The following is a 20,167-nucleotide window of genomic DNA, read 5'->3' as shown; positions in this document are numbered from 1 at the left end:
CACAGAAACGCAAAGTATAAAAATACTGTTTCAGTACTAGTTATAGCATCACTTCGCTTTAGACGACACATTAGGGACAGATCCCACATGGGGTGTAAGTACACAGTGACTCCTGTTGCTGATTTAACAATTTGACACTCCTGTTCATGGCGTCAGTAATCTCCCTAGGCTCTAGTCATGAGTTGCCAGGGCTATGGAAGCCTTTAGAGTTCGCTGACTTCGATCTTATTCCGATAGGGTCATAGTCAAAGTGGAAGTTCTCTCCTCCCTTCGGAGAAGGGTACCTCCTTCTTTGATGGCCCCGTTCTTTCCACTGGGATCTCACTCACAGAGATCATTCATTTAGGTCTTTTTTTTTTTTCCATGATATCTTGGCTTTCCATGCCTGCTATACTCTCATGGGCTCTTCAGCCAGATCTGAATGCCTTGAGGGCTGATTCTGAGGCCGGAGTGTTGTTTAGGACATCTGCCATCCTATGAGTCTGCTGTGTATCCCACTTCCCATGTTGGATCTTTCTCTCCCTTTTTGATTCTATCAGTTAGTATTAACAGATACTTGTGTTGTACATAGATTTAAAAGGTGTTAGATGAGAAAACGTTAAGTCTTGGTCAATGTCTAAAAGAAAGTTAATAATAATAATACAGTTAATTAAATCTGTATGATACCACTAATGGGTTAAGCCTTAAAAACATTTAGGGGAAAAAAAGCTGTACTTTCCCTTCAGAAAGCTTTAATATTAAATGTTTACTAAGAAATATATAGTACATACCGTGAAAATAATGATCTCAAAATTTACCTAATTGCTTCACAAATGAATCAGAGAAACCATAGAAAACTGATTTAAATACATATTTTAACTCCTTAAATTTTCCTGATAAAAGATATTCAAATGAAAATTTTGTCCCTTCCAATTAAATAATACAAATTATTCATATTAATGATATTATATCTTAACATTATAAAATTTTAAGCATTTTCCTAAAACACAAACTGTGTTATTAAAATAAAAAGAAGGAAAAAAACAAAGAAAACATTTATTTAACCAATGTTCTTCAGAAATTTGGTATATTTACATATTTTGTAACACTGTAGAAATCTTTGGTGGTGACACATGGAATAAGATCCCTGAAAACACTTCAACTTTGTTCCATCTATCAATCAGCGTAGTCAAGTATTTCTATTCAGTAATGCTGGTAGTATCAGTTTTTAGCCAGACACACACACACATACAGTGAGGTGTGTCTAGGGGATCTTATGTAGAGCCTAGGGGGGTTTACAAAGTTAACTACTTAGCAGTAAGCTTATTTCTGGCTCCTTATGTATTAGAGGAAAAAAACATTGCAAACTGAGTAAGTTAATCCTTATTCCAGAACAAACTCTGGAAATAGTTAAGTAGTAATGAACAAGTTGCATAAATGTGTAGTAAAATTAAACACTGGCTAAAATTTGTGGATAAACTTGAACAGCTACCAAAGAGCATCCTGTGCGTCTAATGCCCATATCCCAAGTAGCAGCAAAGGGAAGCAAGGCACTGTGGTCTACAGCTAACATTTACCTCTTTAAAAATCAGCAGACTTAAAAGCAGAGAAACAAAAAGAGACCTGCTCTACCTGAAAGGAAACAAAAATATATAATCTTAACATACAAAGTTCAAAGAAAAGGGCATGCTAAAACACATGTAAAGAACCAAAATTAAAGAAGTGCAAAAAGGAGAGAAAAGAAATGACAGAAGAGAAAGATGATGTAGGCTGTGTGTGAGGATCTCACAATAGAAATATTATCAGAGACAGTATGGTGGGTGTGAGGGAGTACAATCACACACAGGGACTTGCATTATCTCTCTGAGACTGGTGTGGTCTTTGATCAAGCACTTTGATTTTACAAGTGTAGAGGAATAAATAATTCATCTCATTTAGGAAAGTAGGAGTTTTTTGTTTTTTGTTTTAAATAGGTTTAATACTGAGATTAGACTTGAAAAAGATAAAGTGGTACAAGTCAGCCCCCATAGATAATGTTCCTGATAGAAAGTCACTTGTGCCTTGTTAAGGCAATTTGAGATGACACTGCCCTTCGCATAGGCAATGCAAGCACATTGTAGTATTTACACTGAGAAGTCTAGTACCAGCAATATAGACAAAACTGTCTTCCAACAGTTTATAATTAGAAATCAAAGGAATTTTGAACAGAAATTAAAGACTGCTTCAAGGAACTGGGAGGCTAAAAATTAGTCAAGGTAAAGTAGATGGAGATATTCATAGAGAGTTAAACTTTGGGAGAAAAACATTGGGTGAATTTTTACTTGGTACTATGTTATACAGTTTCCCTTGATAAACTGGGAAAATTGGTTCCAGGATCCGTCTCCCTATACCTAACCCCCATGGATATCAAATTCTGTGAATGGGCCGGCGCCGTGGCTTAACAGGCTAATCCTCCGCCTTGCGGCGCCGGCGCACCGGGTTCTAGTCCCGGTTGGGGCGCCGGATTCTATCCCGGTTGCCCCTCTTCCAGGCCAGCTCTCTGCTGTGGCCCGGGAGTGCAGCGGAGGATGGCCCAAGTGCTTGGGCCCTGCACCCCATAGGAGACCAGGAGAAGCACCTGGCTCCTGGCTTCGGATCAGCGAGATGCGCCGGCCTTGGCGGCCATTGGAGGGTGAACCAACGGCAAAAGGAAGACCTTTCTCTCTGTCTCTCACTATCCACTCTGCCTGTAAAAAAAAAAAAAAAAAAAATTCTGTGAATGCTCAAGTCCCTCATATAAAATGGCCTACTATTTGCATATGACCTATGAACATCTTCCTGTATCCTTTAAATCATTTTTAGATTACTTATAACATCTGATAAAGTATAAGTGCTATGTCACCAGTTGTTAGGATGTGTTCTTTAGGGTACAATGACAAGAAACATGTCTGTACATATATGGTACACAGCTATTCAGGTTTGGTCTATAGTTAGTTGACTTTGTGGATGCAGACCCATGGGTATGGAGGGTCAAGTATATCAAGAATGTGAGATTATAAAATATTTTAGGATTAGTGTAAACAGATTATGTATAAATCATGCAAAGGTACTTCTGAGTAAACATTTTGTTCTTGCCAATACTTTGAGATAGTCCTAAATATACTTTACCAGCTGGATTTCTTTCTTTCTTTTTTTAAAGATTTATTTTTATTTATTCAAGAGGCAGAGTTACAGAGAGGCAGAGGCAGATGCAGACAGAGAGAGAGAGAGAGAGAGAGAGAGAGAGAAAGTCTTCCATCTGCTGGTTCACTCCCCAGATGACTGCAACGGCTGGAGCTGCGCTGATCCAAAGGCAGGAGCCAGGAGCTTCCTCCAGGGCTCCCACATCGGTGCAGGGTCCCAGGGACTGGGGCCATCTTCTATTGCTTTTCTAGGCCATAGCAGAGAGCTGGATTGGAAGTGGAGCAGCTGGGACTTGAACCAGCACCCATAGGGGATGCCAGCACTGCAGGCAGTGGCTTTATCCACTGTGCCACAGCGCTGGCCCCATGGATTTCTTTCTTAAGAGGTGAAAGAAATTAATTATCTCACAACTCTCATTGTTTTTTTTTCTTTTTGACAAAGAATTAGGTCAAGCAAATTATATAAATTATATAAGCATAGTTAAGTGCAAATTTGGTTACTGATCACTAAAACCATCACCAAAATATATACTGACTTAGGATTCCAAATTAATAAGGTTATTAGTACAACCTGAAAAAGCTTGAGAATCCAATCGCTCAAAATGGTACTTTTTCTAATAACTTCTACTACGTAGGATTAATAACATTGGTATTTTGTATTGGCACTCATCTTTAGGAACTTATCTTAGCCAGGAGATTCAAATGATTTCAGTCAATGCCAGAGTTTATAAACCAGCAGCACAGATCACTGCTAAGCTTGTGAGTAGATTGGCTGTTGGATAATTTTATGAATTGGTAAAGACCTTGGTGTTCTTTCTAGAATGCATTCACAAAAGCCACCATTTTTAAAAGCTGAAAATCTAATCAGTGTCTACAAAAAACCTGCTAAGTTCAAGTATGCTGCACTAAATATGGAAAATTGGTTAATGTTTGAAATAACTTCTCATTTGTAAAGAAGATAATTAAAAGTTAAATTTTAGCTATATTTTTACATTATTAAAATTCAGTGAATCTACCAAATGAAACCCACAGGAAAAGAGATGATGTAATTCAAAGCAAAAATGTGTCATGTCGGAATATGACAAACAACAACAAAGATAGTGTCAATAAAGTTTAAGGTACATGTACAGTTGTAAAATAAGTAAACAATTTTCAAATGTGCAAAAGTCGTTAGAAGAAAAGTGCTATGTAGATACCTGGTTTTCAAATATCTGTTTCAAAACCTTTCAGATGGTAGAAAAACTAGAAAGTACTATAAAAAGAAAAACTGAAAGACTATGTATAAAACCTTATTATTTTACATCATGTCCTTATTACATCACTGCCAGATCAGAGGCCCGTTTAATTATTATCCTCATGTGATAGAACATAAATGGAGGTAAACAACACAATACCACAAAGGCTGATGTATCCTGATCCATAAAAGAGGCTCTTCAAGTATACTGTGGGTGTATGTTTCATCTCCTATCCCAGGCACTCAAGGCTGCTGACGAACTTGCAAACAGATAACATGACTTTCTATCACTTCTGACACATATGTTAATAAACCTTGCATAACTACCTTTAGTAGTCAGTATTTGGAAGTATTGTTAGAGAAATAAAAACTCTTTCAATTCACAAAAGTAAATCCTATCACTCTCATAATTTAAAAAATCATTTCAATGTGTAAATCCTGAATATTTGTTAGAAAATGAAGTCGATTTATTAGTATTGTTTGTCTCGGGATATCCGAAGTGTAGATGGCTAAAAATACACCTGTGGTCTCTTCTTCACTTTATATTTTAGTGACCCATACCGCATCTGAAGAGAGAAATATGTTATTAATAAGAATTACATGATTACTTTTTAAGACTAGACTTAGTAATTCATATATAGCAATTTTAACCTTTCTGATGTAGAGAATCAATTATGCTATGCTATACAGCACTACTTCTATAAATATAGTCAGTGCAATATCAGATATATGCCCCAAGTTACTACTAATAACAAAAACACTATTTTCTATGTGTTGCTTATTACAGTGTGAAGGACTATTGATCATAAAGATCTGAGCCCATTCACCGTGTTCCACTGTTTTCTGGGCACAAAGACAATATACTATTATGGATCAACTTTTGCTCTTTTTTTATTTTCATGGAGCGTTGATCGAAAGCAAAACTGTATAGCTAATTTTCTTGTGGCTTTCCTTGTTTATCCACAGAGTCACCACAGGCTATTCATGACAATCATGAGATTAAGCTAATGTGGGAAAAGCCATTCTGTTTTTACAGTGGAAGACACAGATTTACCATTCTCAAAATCTCCAGGTATTCTAACACATCTGATCTGAAAGAAGAATTTTCCTGTAACTGCTGTCTCACAAGCCCAGTCCTTCATCGTGGAAAATGTATACCCTAAACGATAACCAGCAGGAAGATCCCTTAATGCCAGTCATTAGGAAAGCGACTCTACACTTGACTGACCTCCTTGCGGCCTTTGACGGTTTTCACAGACTTCATGCTCTGTGATCTTCGAAGCCCTTTATGCGTTAACATCTCATCATCTGAGTATGTCCCATCCGCCTCTTCATCTGTCTTCTCCTCTCTGTCTTTCAGTGGAATTCCGTAGCCTAAACAAGAGATCAAAAACAGCGTGTCTTGGTAAAGGCACACCAGTCGGTGCTGGCCATTCTCTGCCTGGCTGGCATCTGCCGGTATCCTCTCTCATCTGCACTGTGTTCCCTGCTGCCACTCATTAGTAATCTTTGTCCCTGTGATCTTCCAGAGGAAGCTTGAAACTCCTTCCCTCCAGGAAGCTTTCTCTGACCATCCTTATTTTCACTATGCATTTTTCAGAATGATTAAAAATTAACTTACGTTTGAGTAGATAACACATTCGTCTTGTTAAAAAACCGGAGAATTTAAACAGGCGTGCAGTCATGTCCCTGGTACCCATGAGTTCTCTATATGTGAGTTCCACATCTGTGAATTCAACCAACTTTGGACTGAGACTATCTGAGGGAAAACTGTCTGTATTGAATGGGTACATTTTTTCCCCTTGTAATTAGTTCCTAACCAGTACAGAATAACAACAATTTCTATAGTGTTTACATCGTGTTAGGTATCACCAGTAATCTAGAGGTGATCTCAAGTACACTGGAGGACGTGTACAGGTTATATTCAAATGCTGTACCATTTTTATAGGAGAAAATTGAGCACCTGCAGATTCTGGTGTCCTGAGGAGCAGGGGTTGGGGCTCCTGAACCAATCCCTCATGGATACTGAGGGATGACTGCATGGTCAACAGTCTCTTCCCACCATTTCTCCTTTTTAGGAATTCTAAACAACCCAAGCCTTTGTGTGTCTTCGTCTGTCATTTGCACTTTTGCCTTTACTTAGGTCACATGCCACATGTTCTGTCAAGAGTGGGAATGGCTGGGTGAACTTAAGGAGTGAAGGAAGACCCAAACTGGCTACAACCTTGGGCAAGACAAGTTCACGGGGTAGGTGATGCGGACATCAGACCAGCTCTGTTGCAGCTGCTGAGATAAAATCCAGCCAGACAGGCTACAGTAATTAGAAACACCACAGGCTATAACAAGTGTTAGAAAAAACAGCCAGCATCAGATGGTTAGTGAGAGATCATGTAGGTGTGCTAACAGGTTGTTAGATATAGCTACAATGACCTACCACCATTGGCCAAAATGCAAACATCCTGGCAGTCTGGCTGGTTATTGTCGAGAAGTCCGACAGCACTCTGAGGCTGGAACCCAGGGACAAGAACTCTCCCTTCCCCAAGGTAAAGATGTTCTCAAACTGGCTTAACTATTGTTAATACACAGACTGCTGGGCACCAGCCCAGGAGTTTCTAATTCAGAAGATCTAGAGTAGGGCTGCGAACGTAACTTCTACGTTCCCTGGTGGATGCTAGGCTGATGGTGGGGCCAACACTGAGTTCCACTGCAAGAGGCTCCCAGAGAGAGCACAGGAGAGGCCGATCTAAGGCAGCCAGAGTACTGGTAGGTTATAAAGACAGGGATGAGGCTACAAGTCTCAAATTCTGCTTTTATAAAGAGAAAGAACATAAATACTTAAATCTTCAGGGGAAGAAAAAGCAGAAGGGGCTTCCAGACTCAGGAAAAGGAAAAGGATGGACTCCATGCACGTGAAGAAAATGTACCGAATACATGTTTGTCCGTCTGCTCTCTCAGGACACAAATAACTTGAGACTCACTAAACAAGCCACAAAAGCACTGCTAATAAGCATCTTATTCTGACACGAATATGAACTTTAAATGGTACTAGGCAAGCATAGTTTTGTATTGCCAGACTTCGAGGCTAGGAATTAGGAAGGGTTTGAAGTAGAATCTGCCACCATTTAGACCACGATCCTTTGTTTCCCTGCAGTGCTGGTTTAAGGTTCTGGGTAGCAAAGAAGCGCGTGCAGAGGGTCAGGGCAGCGAGGGAGCTCAGCTGCTTGGACAAACGAACGCCAGGAGGCCAGTGTGGCCATTAGAGGGCAAGGGGTCCCAGGCCTAAGGAAGTACTCCCCAGGGCACTGTGAAGTGGGAAAACGAATGTACACACAGAAAAAGACAGGAAAAACAAAAAATGAAACTGCTATGTTTCATGGAAGTGGAGTTTTAGGTACTTTTGTTGTTGTTGTTGTTAGCTATCCCCAGTAATTTATTTGGAACTTATTTGGAGATAGGTTTTTTTTTTTTTTTTTTTGACAGGCAGAGTGGACAGTGAGAGAGAGACAGAGAGAAAGGTCTTCCTTTTGCCGTTGGTTCACCCTCCAATGGCCGCTGCGGCCGGCGCATCGCGCTGATCTGAAGCCAGGAGCCAGGTGCTTCTCCTGGTCTCCCATGCGGGTGCAGGGCCCAAGCACTTGGGCCATCCTCCACTGCTTTTCCGGGCCATAGCAGAGAGCTGGCCTGGAAGAGGGGCAACCGGGATAGAATCCGGCGCCCCAACCGGGACTAGAACCCGGTGTGCCGGCGCTGCAAGGCGGAGGATTAGCCTGTTAAGCCACAGTGCCGGCCGAGTTTTAGGTACTTTTAAGCTTCTTCATTTTCTCCTTTTTTATTTGCCAATTTTTTACTTAAAAATTGTTTCTCCCATAATGCAGGAAAATAAACAAAAAGAATAATTTTTCGGTTGCCATTCCTAGATTTTTTTCCCTATGGTTGTTGCTTACACAATACATATTCCTGATCCTAATATGCTGAAGCACAGACTCAAGGCAAGGCAAGGATCAGAAAGGAAGCAACCATGATTTCATTTTTTTTTTTTTTAACTCTCAAGGGCAAGATTTTGGCATGGCAGTTAGAGTCTGAGTCCTGATCCAGCTTTCTGCTAGTGTACACCCTGCGAGGCAGCAACTGATGGCCCAAGTACTTGGATCCCTGCCATCATGTAGGAGGGACAGATTGGGTTTTAGGCTCCTGTCTTTGGCCTGGCCCAGATCCAGCCACGGCAAGTGTTCGGAAAGTGCACTCACTAGCAGACGGAAATCTCTCTCTGCCTTTCAAATAAGATGAAAAATAAAAAAATAATTGTTTTTTTGAAGATTACTCATGTAGGCTAAGACTACAGTTCAACAAACATAGTCCTTGCTATATTAATTGCCTCTCATTTTGTATAACAGCAATTGGAATTTTATTCACAAGGTGATTTTACATCTTATTCTTTCCTTCTTTCCTAATTTCAGCTTAAAAGTACCTTACTATAGTTCCAGAAAAGCTATGGATTGATTCATTATTCCACGAGCATTTTTAAAATTCTACTGCATATCAGGTACTGTGCTAAATTACTGGGATACAATGGTGAAAAAGACAAGAAGGTTTCCAATCAAGAAACTTACAGTCCAATGGAGGAAACAGACTCTAAGAAGCACTACAATGCTGTAATACATGCTATAAACAGAAGATAAGGAGGAGGTACTATGGGAGCATACAGCAAGGTAATTAACTGTGCCTGGGTCTGGGATAAGAGGGTTGGGTTATAAGCCTTGTAGGAAGGGGTGACTGAACTAAATCTGGACAGACTCCTGATTCTACAGAGCTAGCACATGATGGAGTGGGAGAGGCGCCTGGAGAGCCAACATCCTTCATCAGAAAGCAGCCGGGTGGGAGGCATTCAAGTACTTGAAGCAGAAGGGCAACACAATTAGACTTGGGTCCTGTTATATTCTTCTTTCACTTTGGAGAAAGAATTAAAAATGGATGAGCCTAAAGGCAGGGAGCCTGGGTAGAGAGGCTGCTGCAATACGGCAGGTCAGAAGTGATGGGAGCCCATGGAGTGGGGATGGAGAAAGTAGCTGAATTTGGGCTTTATCATGAGATCAAATTGACAAATTGAATTTACTTATTAAAGCAATCCCTGCATCAAACAGACAAGACACTAGAGTCAAAGACAATATCTTCATTAGAATATATATTTTTATATAAATTGAAACTGAAAATGAGTACAATTATTTTTCAAAATGAAGAGTATTATTTTATTTCTGAATTTAATAGACTTTAAAACTATTTATTTTCATTTTATTTGAAAGGTAGGGGGTGGAGGGGATATCTTCATGCACTGGTTCACTCTGCACATGCCTGGGACAGCCAGGGTTGGGCCATGCCAAAGCCAGGGCTGCAGAACCCAAGCACTCGAGTATCCCCTGCTGCCTTCAAGGACACGTCTCATCAGGAAGCTGGATCGTAAGCAGAGGAGCTAGGACTGGACTTGAATCAGGCACTCCCATATGGGATGCAAAAGTCCCAAGTGCTGACTTAACTGCTATGCCAAACACCCACTCTTACATTACTTAAAAAAACAAAAACACTAAAAATCTTACCTCAAAGTATGCTGGGAACATTTTAGTAATGCCTTTCCAGACGTAATGTGTGTGTGTGTGTGTGTGTGTTTAACACATAATTTTCCTTATAGCAATTCATTTCATCCATCTCCCATACAGGATTATAGCACACCATACTGTTTTGGTTTTTGGGTACACTCTCATGACCTAAGCATAGACTGACATTATTATTTTTCTAGCCTAATAAGCCACCTTTTGCTTGGACAAATGCTTGCTCATTTATCTTGGACCTTTAGTTTGCTTCAATATTTGTTGCTATTAACAATAAGAAGTACATGTTTGTACATAATCTTTGAATACCTGACTGATTATTTCCTCATAATACATTCCTAGAAGTTTCCTGGTGAGTTAAAGGGAATAAATGTTGATGATCACTGCCAAATTGTCACTCCAAAGGACTGTTCCAAAGGACTCATAAAAATGTACACGAGAGTGTGCGTCCCAGCATGCCTGCTGTGGTGGTGGTAAAACATGTCCTCAAACTCTCTGACTCCTCCTTTCCCTTAAATCTCACAGGCCTTTGTACCTGCCTCAACAAATCACTACAGAAATGTGGCGGACGTGATGCTGCAGCACCTTTGCTGTTTCTCCCGTTACGCTGCTACCACTCAGAGTGACCATGTGGAGAGATGTTGCTCCGGTCTCAGCCACTCCAGCCACCAGCTGTCAGACCCTTTGCAGGTCAGATACCAGACGTGTGAGCTCTTCTCTGAGATCACACCTTCAGCTTCAGCTGTGTGAGATCCTGAGCAAGAACTGCTTTGTTGAGTCCAGTCAACCCCAGACACATAAATAAAATTAATGACTGTGAATGTTTTAACCTACTGCTTTGGGGTGGTTTGCTATGCAGCGATAGATAACGGTTACCAACACAGAGAGAGAACACAAATAAAAAAAGGTGTTTTTTTTTTTTGTTTTTTTTTTTTTGCTAATATGGTGAGCAAAAAAAAATTATCATTCCTACTATTATTTCTTTGGACTACCTGAGGCTGAAAATCTTGGTCAATTGTATTCTTTGGTAGAATTGACAATAATTGGTTTCTAAGCATTCCTGCATTGCTGAAAATTGCAGTGCTTTGCTTCTAATATGAATATAACAGGAATATGTTTGACAGTTTGTAGTTTATCTTTTTTTTTTGGTGTTTTTCCCCTATGTACTGTTTATATATATATATATATATTTTTTTTTTTTTTGACAGGCAGAGTGGACAGTGAGAGAGAGACAGAGAGAAAGGTCTTCCTTTTGCTGTTGGTTCACCCTTCAATGGCCGCCGCGGTTGGCGCGCTGCGGCTGGCGCACTGCGCCAATCCGAAGCCAGGAGCCAGGTGCTTCTCCTGGTGTCCCATGGGGTGCAGGACCCAAGCACTTGGGCCATCCTTCACTGCACTCCCTGGCCACAGCAGAGAGCTGACCTGGAAGAGGGGCAACCGGGACAGAATCCGGTGCCCCGACCGGGACTAGAACCCAGTGTGCCGGTGCCGCAAGGTGGAGGATTAGCCTGTTAAGCCACGGCGCCGGCCCAAGTCTTTTAATTTATTAAATAGTCTGCTTTTGTCCAAATAGTCTGAAAGGCCACCTTTCTCATGTGAGAAATTTCCATGTACACCTGGATTTGAAACTATCATGATTATTATTATTGTCCCTTCACCTCTTCCAGTCTTAGAACCATACTTCTTTATTAACAATATTGTCAGGGGCTGGTGTTGTGGCACAGTGGGTTAAGTTGCACCTGCAATGTCAGTACCCCATATGAATGAGCTTTGGTTCAAGTCCCTGCTGCTCCACATACAATCCAGCTCCCTACTAATGTGCCTGGGAAGGCAGTGGAAGATGGCCCAAGTACCTGGGCCCCGTCAACCCCTGTAGGAGATCTGGATGGAGTTCTATGCTCCTGGTTTTGGCCTGGCCATGTGGTGTGGATGAGCAGATGGACGATCTCACTGTTGTCTGTCTCTCCCTCTCTTTCTGTCTTTAAAATAAAATAAAAAAAAAAATCTTAAAAAAAAAAACCAACAACAACCAATATTGTCATAAGAGAAAGTTCTGGTCAGATTTTTTGTCCTCAGGGAAGCAAAGCTCAGAGTATAAGCTATTCTGTACAAACTTGGAACTTGAGAAAAGTGATGCATATTGTAATTTTTATTTTATGACTTTCTTTTATTGCTACATCTTACTCTACATTTTTATAAATCTTAAAGTTATTTTAATTTCATGGCTTGAAATTTAAGAACTAAACAGCACCTCAAATTCTTAAAATATTTTAGTCACAGAATTTTAAAGGGTAAACAGCATAAAAATAATATTATAGATTTTCATATTCATAATCTTCTCCACTGAATATAATTCTCAACAAGTTCTAAAGTATATTATGGATAAGCTGCTGATAAAGGAGTCAGATTATCTTGTCTAAATCAGCAAGCTATAATATATCATATCCTATAATTAAAATCAATATTTAATTTTAAGCACATAAAATGCCTGTATTAAAAAACTGCTTTTGGATTATTAATGTATAATAAGGCTCACAATTCTAAGTTCAGTGGTTCCACCTTCTTAAAGGCATCACCATCCTGATCAATGGTTAATGCTTAGTTGCTACTTTTTAGGTAATAGCCAACAATGTTGTAAAGCTACTCATTTGCAGGAGAACTTGGAAGAAAGTTCATTATTGTTTCATTTTAAGGAGGGAGTGTTATTTTATTTTTCAGACTAGTTTCAATTATGAAGGATGACTTTCCATTTACTTCAAAACTTCTACTTTTTTAATCTATTGCATAATACTTAAAAATTTTATCAATATAAAGAGAACAGATTTATTTCATAGATATAATTCTAAGAAGAAAACCATATTTCTCTCCCTCAATCCCCCAAAACTTCTACTTTTTAAGAGAAAAGATCAAATAACCCTATCTCTTATGGCCTTACTTTTATAAGGAAAATCCCGAAGATCTCAATTCTTATCCTTACTAAGATAAACTGACTAAAGAGCTGTCTTATTTAGGTGTATGTTTCTAAGACACAATAGTTTACGGAGGTTTCAGTATGTATCAACTATGGCAAGCTCATAATTCATAGAGAATGTGTCCACAAGTTAGCTCTTGAACTAGAATATGTAATTTCAAAATAGTTTCCACTGGAATAATCCTGTTTTCAAACTGAGTCATCTTTCATCTCCTGCTTCAAACTTTTTATCTTATGAGTCAATATCCTCATTTTGTTCATAGCCCTTACGGTAGAGAGTGTTTTAGCTGTAATACTGCTTAGATGTCAGGACACAGTTTGTGCAGAAAGAGCACTGATCACAGGTCAGCACTACTGCTGGTGGTAAGGAGGTGGAGATGACCGTACATACCCACAGTATCCAACAAGTGGTAGCAACACAAGAGGCCACTGCCACTTTCTTAGCTAGAGTCTCTAGGCCGAGCAAAAGCCAAGTGCTAACCTCATTTAAAGAAAAAGAACAGGGTGCAGTATTTTGGTGCAGTGGGTTAAGCTGCTACCTGTAATGCCGGCATCCCATGTGAGCAGCCAGTTTGAGTCCCAGCTGCTCCATTTCTGATTCTGCTCCCTGCTAAAACACCTGGGAAAGCAGCAGAAGATGGCCCAAGGGCTTAGGTCCTTGTGACCCCACATGGGAGATCCACTTGGGGTTTCTGAGTCCTAGTTTTGGCCTGGCCTAGCCATGGCCATTGCAGCCATTTGGGGGAGTGAACCAATGGATGGAAGATATTCTGTCTCTCTCTCTTCTTATTCTCTAACTCTGCCTTTCAAATAAAATAAGTCACTTAAAAATACAGTTAAATGTAAAGCTCAAAAATATAAGTGTAAGAGTAAATTCTGCCTGCTCAAATTCCAGTAGTCACAATAGATTATGCTAGCACCCATCATGACCCCCAGGTCCAATTCTGAAAGTACTCATAGATTAAACAAACGAGCACACCTGCTGATTCACTGGGGCCTGCTTTACTCTTCTTTTTTCCTTCTGGGAGAGGCTGATATGGTCTTTGTCCCACAGGCTCATCACCGTGGATAGCTGTTAGGTCATGCATACTGAAACTTCTTAAACGTTCAGTTATAGCGCCTTGGCTCTATTTGACAGAGAAGTGATAGAACTAAGGGAAAAAATACTTTAACATATTTAATATGCTTACATTCAACATTATAAATGTTAAAACATCTTATTATGAAACATAATAACCTCTTGTGACATTAATAACATGCCAGAACATTTTACTACGGGATTTTCAGAAAAGTTGAAAGAATTATACAATGAACATTCATACATGAGAATATTTCAAAAGATTTGTGGAAAAAAGCATTAAAATATAAGTTTATTTTGGTGCAAGATGTTTTGAAATGCATGCATTTTTTTTCATAATATGAATCAGGTAAATATATATATTCTTTAGAGCACTTAATATCTTTTACACCAATCAAAGTCTGATCTTCCAGTTTTTAAGTTTCAACTAATAAAAATTAAATAAAAAATTCAATTCCCAGGGTTGGCGCTCTGGCATAGTGGGTAAAGCTGCTGCCTGCAGTGCTGCCATCCTACATGGCCGCCGGTTCCAGTCCCAGCTGTTCCACTTCCGATCCAGCTCTCTGCTATGGCCTGGGAAGGCAGTAGAAGATGGCTCAAGTGCTTGGGCCCCTGCACACATGTGGGAGACCCAGGAGAAGCTCCTGGCTCTGGATTGGCGCAGCTCTGGCTGTTGCGGCATCTGGGACCCCCCCCCCCCCACTCTGATGGGCACAGCTCTGGCCATTGTGGCCATCTGGGGAGTGAACCAGTGGATGGAAGACCTCTCTCTCTCTCTCTCTCTCTCTCTGACTCTGCTTCTCTGTAACTGTGCCTTTCAAAAAATAAACAACTCCTTAAAAAAAAAAAAGAATTCAATTCCTGATCTGCACTGGCCATATTTCAGATGTTGCATGTGGCTAGTGACTACTGTACTGGACAGGGCAGATAATAGAACATCTGGATTGTTGCAGGAAGTTCATTGCTTTTCATCATCGCACAGATCCAAAAGGGACATTTTCTGAGCTCAGATACAACTACATTTTCTGCTAGTATAAAGCTTTGTAGAAAAAATAATTTCTAAAGTTATCTACTTTAAATTTGCATAGCATATAGATGACTCATTTCTTATTTATAGGTACATTAAAAATTCTTCTGAAGGTTTTTTTACACTTATTATTTCTTCTTTTCACACATGTGAAGTTATGAGAGTCTTGAGTTATAACGTTACCATAGAAACTCATCCATAATGGTTCATCTTTACATTTCAAAGTCAAAGGTGTTACAGATATTCAGGAATCACGGCTAACCTGTATTTCACACTGAACAAAATGGTCTTGACTCAGTACGTACTCTAGGCCGATGTCCTGTGATAAAAGCAATGCCATTCCTAATGCCCTGCTGGAGCTCTGTATTTCTACCTTATTTTTTGAATTGTGATAAGGAATTTTTAAAGAGTCTGTATCTTCAATAAAAATAATTGTATCATACACATTTAAAAACATTCCTGGGAAAGTTTTATTCATGCTCCTTGCTTCTTCTTTATCAGGTATCATTTACTAATTGAATAGATTGGTTTGCAGAAGACTTCAGAGACAAACTAGCAGCAAGCGACCTGTGCTCATCTGAAACAGATGTCTTGTTTTCTCAGAACTGCCATATTCTGCACCTCACCTCTGAGCTTCTGGTCCTCTCAGCAGTTCTGAACATTGCCTACTGCCTCACAGGAGCCAAAAGGCATGCACATCCATGAACCCAAGGAAGTACATTTAGGAATACAAACTCTCATCAAGGTATCACTGAATCTGTTTACCTTTATGATTATATGAAGAAACTTCAAAAAGTTCACAAAAAGTGGAATTAAAGGGTAATTTAAAAATTTTAATTTAGGTGCCGGCGCTGTGGTGTAGCAAGTAAAGCTGCCGTCTGTAGTGTTGGCATCCTATGTGGGCACCGGTTCGAGTCTGAGCTGCTCCCCTTCTGATCCAGCTTCCTGCTATGGCCTGGGAAAGCAGTAGAAGATGGCCTAAGTCCTTGGGCCCCTGCACCTGCGTGGGAGACCTGGAGGAAGCTCCTGGCTCCTGGCTTCAGATTGGTGCAGCTCCGGCCATTGCGGCCGACTGGGGAGTGAACCAGTGGATGGAAGACTTCTTTCTCTCTCTCTGCCTCTCCTTCTCTCTGTGTGTAACTCTGACTTTCAAATAATAAATAAATATTAAAAAATTAAATTAAAATATTTACTTAAAAGAACAACACAGAGAGGGAGAGGGGGAGAGGGGGAGAGGGGGAGAGGGGGAGGGAGGGAGGGAGAGAGAGAGATCTTACATTCTCTAGTTCATTCCCCAAATGTTTGCAAAAGCTGGGGTTAGTCTAGGCTCAAGCCAGGAGCCAGGAACTCCATCTGGGTTTCCCATGTGGGTGGTAGGGACCCAAATACTTGAGCCAGCATCTGCTATCTCCCAGGAACATTACCAGGAAGCAGGATCAGAAGCTCAGAGTAGCTGGGACTTGAACCGGGCACAAGGGGCAACTTAACCTACTGTGCCACAACATTATTTTTATTAATGCAAAAAAAATTTGGAATCTGTGCACTGTTTTTCATGATATGCATTTTCCATGAATTTTTTTAAAGAGCTCTCATATCATCCACAAACTCTGATACCTTTAACAAGCATAATCAACACATTTCTTAGAATGTTATCAGACACATGAACCCACATATCACTATTACATCTATTGTTGGGCTATGTATATTTTGCCTCCAGAGCAAGAATTTAAGAAACTAGAGAGGGACAAACCTTACACTTCTGTTCTCTGGGTACATCTGGTGTGGTGCTGATACTAAAAACATTATAAGTAAAAGCACTTCTCTTCCTTCTTCTTTTTTATTATTTTCAACTGCTAAAGAGTTCTCCATATAGAGCAGGTGTTCTCATGTAAACATTTAAGTTTTATTGCAGAAGTACAGTAGCAAACTACAGGTATGGTCATGTGTGTATCTACAGGTAGACCACACCATCAACTAGAGATCTGCTTCCGATTTAGATTAAAGATGAGAAAGGTCCAACCCTGAGTTATCTGGGTGATCTACCTACAGGCTGAGTTTTAATTAAGCTCTTGAGTCACCATCCCTATTCTTATTATCAATAGTTTAGAATTATCAATGCTCTCAAAGCTTCAAGGAAGGCCACATGCTGGGAAAAGCAAAGAGGACGGGAATCGTCTGTGAAGAGCCCCCCCCTTCAATACTTCAACGGGCATTATCATTATCACCTTGAAAACTGGATTTTCCACTGGATTTTTTTAAATGGGCCTAGAATAGCTAATATGAGAATTAGCAAAGTACTGTAAACTTCAAAAACATTATATAAATTATAAGTACTCAATGTGACCACTTAAAGGAGAACTATAAAATAATCTTATCTAAAGGACAATCTTTTCCTTTTAGTTTTTATATCTTCAGTACAAAAGTCCACTAATGAAAGAATTATATTTGCTACACAATGTGAGTGGCAATACCTTCTCTCCACCCTAGAATTCAAAATCATACATATGAAATAGTTCTAAGAATGCAGTATGGTTATTAGTAGACAGAGGAAAATAGGCAAAAATTAAACTAGTATAATGTTTAGGTAGATGGAATGAGTTTTTTTTCTAAAAAATTTCTTCAATATTATAAAATTAGTCATTGATGGTTTAATCAAGGTTTTAATTGTATTTGTAGTATTTATGAACGCTTCTGATTCATTTCTTACTCATGTTTCCTGCATCGAATCCTTTACTATCATTTAAAGAAAAGAGTTTCAGGGCCAGCATTGTGTCGTAACTTTGCCTTTTAAGTAAAATAAAATAAACACCTTTACAAAAAATGGTTTTTTACTTTGAGGGCACAACAGGGCACTGTAGTCATGTCACACATGTCAATTACAGTGTTAAATGGTATTGAAGTTTGGTTTGAATTAATAATGCTTTCTGTATTTTCTTTTAAGATTTATTTATTTGAAAGTCAGAGTTACAGAGAAGAAGAGACAGAGTCAGATAAGAAGGTAGATCTTCCATCTGCTGGTTTACTCCTCAAATGGCCACAACGGCCAGAGCTGGGCCAATCCAAAGCCAGGAGCCAGGAGCTTCTTCCAGGTCTTCCTCGTGGGTACAGGGGCCCAAGCACCAGGGCCATCTTCCACTGCTTTCCCAGGCCATAGCAGGGAGCTGGATAAGAAGTGGAGCAGCTGGGACTTGAACTGGGGCCCATATGGGATGCAGCACTACTGGCAGTGGCTTCACCTACTATGCCACAGTGCTGGCCCCAGTATTTACTTTTTGATTTGTATAATATCAAACCAAAAATATAAATGAGGGCAGCTGGTGCTGTGGCATACTGGGTGAAGCTGCGGCCTGCAGTGCTGGCATCCCTGATGGGCACCAGTTCAAATTCCGGCTGCTCTACTTCTGTTCCAGCTCTCTGATATGGCTTGGGGAAGCAGAAGAAGATGGCCCAAGTCCTTGGGCCCCTGCACCCATGTGGGAGACCCGGAGGAAGCTCCTGGTTCCTGGTTTCTGATTGGCACAGCTTCGGCCACTGGGGCCAATTGGGGAGTGAACCCACGGAAGGAAAACCTCTCTCTCTCTCTCTCTTTCTCTCTGCTTCAGCCACTCTGCAGCCACTCTGTAACTTAGCCTTTCAAATAAAATACATAAATCTAAAAAAAAAAAAAATGAGTGAGGAAATGTCCTAGTCTGAGGGAGAAAATATGACAGGCACAGCAGTCTTGATCAAAAGGATAGAAGGGGGTGTTACTATCCATCCCAGCATCTTAGATGCAAGAAATGTATACACTGTATATATTAAAATTGATTCTAAAAACCCAAAGACAAAGTAACGGAAAGATTATGATGAGAATACTAAGTCAAAGTAACTAAATATTCTACAGAATAATTTACATCGAACAGATCATCATTAGCAGAAGTGTTCCTAACTCTGAATCAAAATTCTCAGAGTTTGGATTTGGGTGGGTTCAAATGTCCACTGAAGAAGCTGAGACGACTGAACGGACTGAGCAGGCAGGTGGGCTGTGCCCAGGCTAGCACACATAAGCTCTGAGGGTTCTTCAGCTGAGAAGCCATTACCAGCCATGGCCTCATACAGAGCTTGTTCTACATCTACCCAGACCAGCACATTTGAATGTCCACTCAACTATCTGAGTGCATGGTCAGCATCTGTAAAAAGGGATCCTACATGGAAGGCTAATTCTAATTTTACACTCAAATAATTCTGCTTTCGCTGAAATACTTCATTTCCTCGATAACACTGGATCAAAATCTCTGTATTTTGTGTTAAATAAAAGGAATCTATTGTACTAATCAGCACCTTTGTGTAAACCTTTAACCTGTTTATTGTCACATTTTTATTAAGAATATAAAAACATATAATCAGTAAGGATTTATAATCTTACAAGCATAAAGTATTCTCTTACAGAATAATTCTCATTATACCAATCAATAATGAATAGCCAGTAAGCTCTCTGTTTTGTTGATCCTTGACATGTTACATTATAATTGCAGATAAGATGAGTTCTCAGTTTTTAGTGAAATCCCTTTTCCCTCTGGACATTTAGCAATTAATCAGATCAAGTCCAGAATGGAGATGACTGCATTTGCATTGTTATATATTTTAGTATTTTTAAGACTGGAGTAATACATGGTTACTTAAGAATGTTTAACACAGAAAAAGTACAAAAAAGGAAATAAAAACTATCTGTAACTCATCACCCAAACTACCTATATATATTTACATATCCTATTTTTTTTTTAAAAAAAGGATTCATTTATTTATTTATTTGAAAGTCAGAGATACACAGAGAGAGGAAAGGCAGAGAGAGAGAAAGGTCTTCTATCTGCTGGTTCACACCCCAAATGGCCACAATGGCTGGAACTATGCCGATCCAAAGCCAAGAGCTTCTTCTGGGTCTCCCACGTGGGTGCAGGGCCCTAAGCACTTTGGCCATCTTCTACTGTTTTCCCAGGCCACAGCAGAGAGCTGGATCAGAAGTGGAGCAGCCGGGACTGGAACTGGTGCCCATATGGGGTGCCGGCACTGCAGGCGGTGGCTTTATCCGCTACAGTGCCTGTCCCCTTTTTTTCAACCTTAACAGTATTACCATT

At 39.9% G+C, this 20,167-nt stretch overlaps 1 protein-coding gene across 1 annotated transcript in view; it reads right to left on the bottom strand.

Moving 5' to 3' along the window:
- Positions 1 to 1,204: 1,204 nt before the first annotated feature.
- The window catches only part of REEP3 (receptor accessory protein 3), a 95,523-nt gene continuing 76,560 nt past the window's right edge, over positions 1,205 to 20,167 (bottom strand). The window contains exons 6-8 of the mRNA XM_062213865.1: positions 13,928 to 14,075; positions 5,603 to 5,748; positions 1,205 to 4,940 (exon numbers count right to left, since the gene is read on the bottom strand). Of these exons, the coding sequence (XP_062069849.1) occupies positions 4,884 to 4,940; positions 5,603 to 5,748; positions 13,928 to 14,075 (351 nt within the window). The 3' untranslated portion in view covers positions 1,205 to 4,883. The remainder of the gene's footprint in view (positions 4,941 to 5,602; positions 5,749 to 13,927; positions 14,076 to 20,167) is intronic.

Source organism: Lepus europaeus, chromosome 17 (assembly GCF_033115175.1).
Source record: "Lepus europaeus isolate LE1 chromosome 17, mLepTim1.pri, whole genome shotgun sequence".
Taxonomy (NCBI): Eukaryota; Metazoa; Chordata; class Mammalia; order Lagomorpha; family Leporidae; genus Lepus; species Lepus europaeus.
This window is presented reverse-complemented; position numbering and strand designations above follow the sequence as displayed.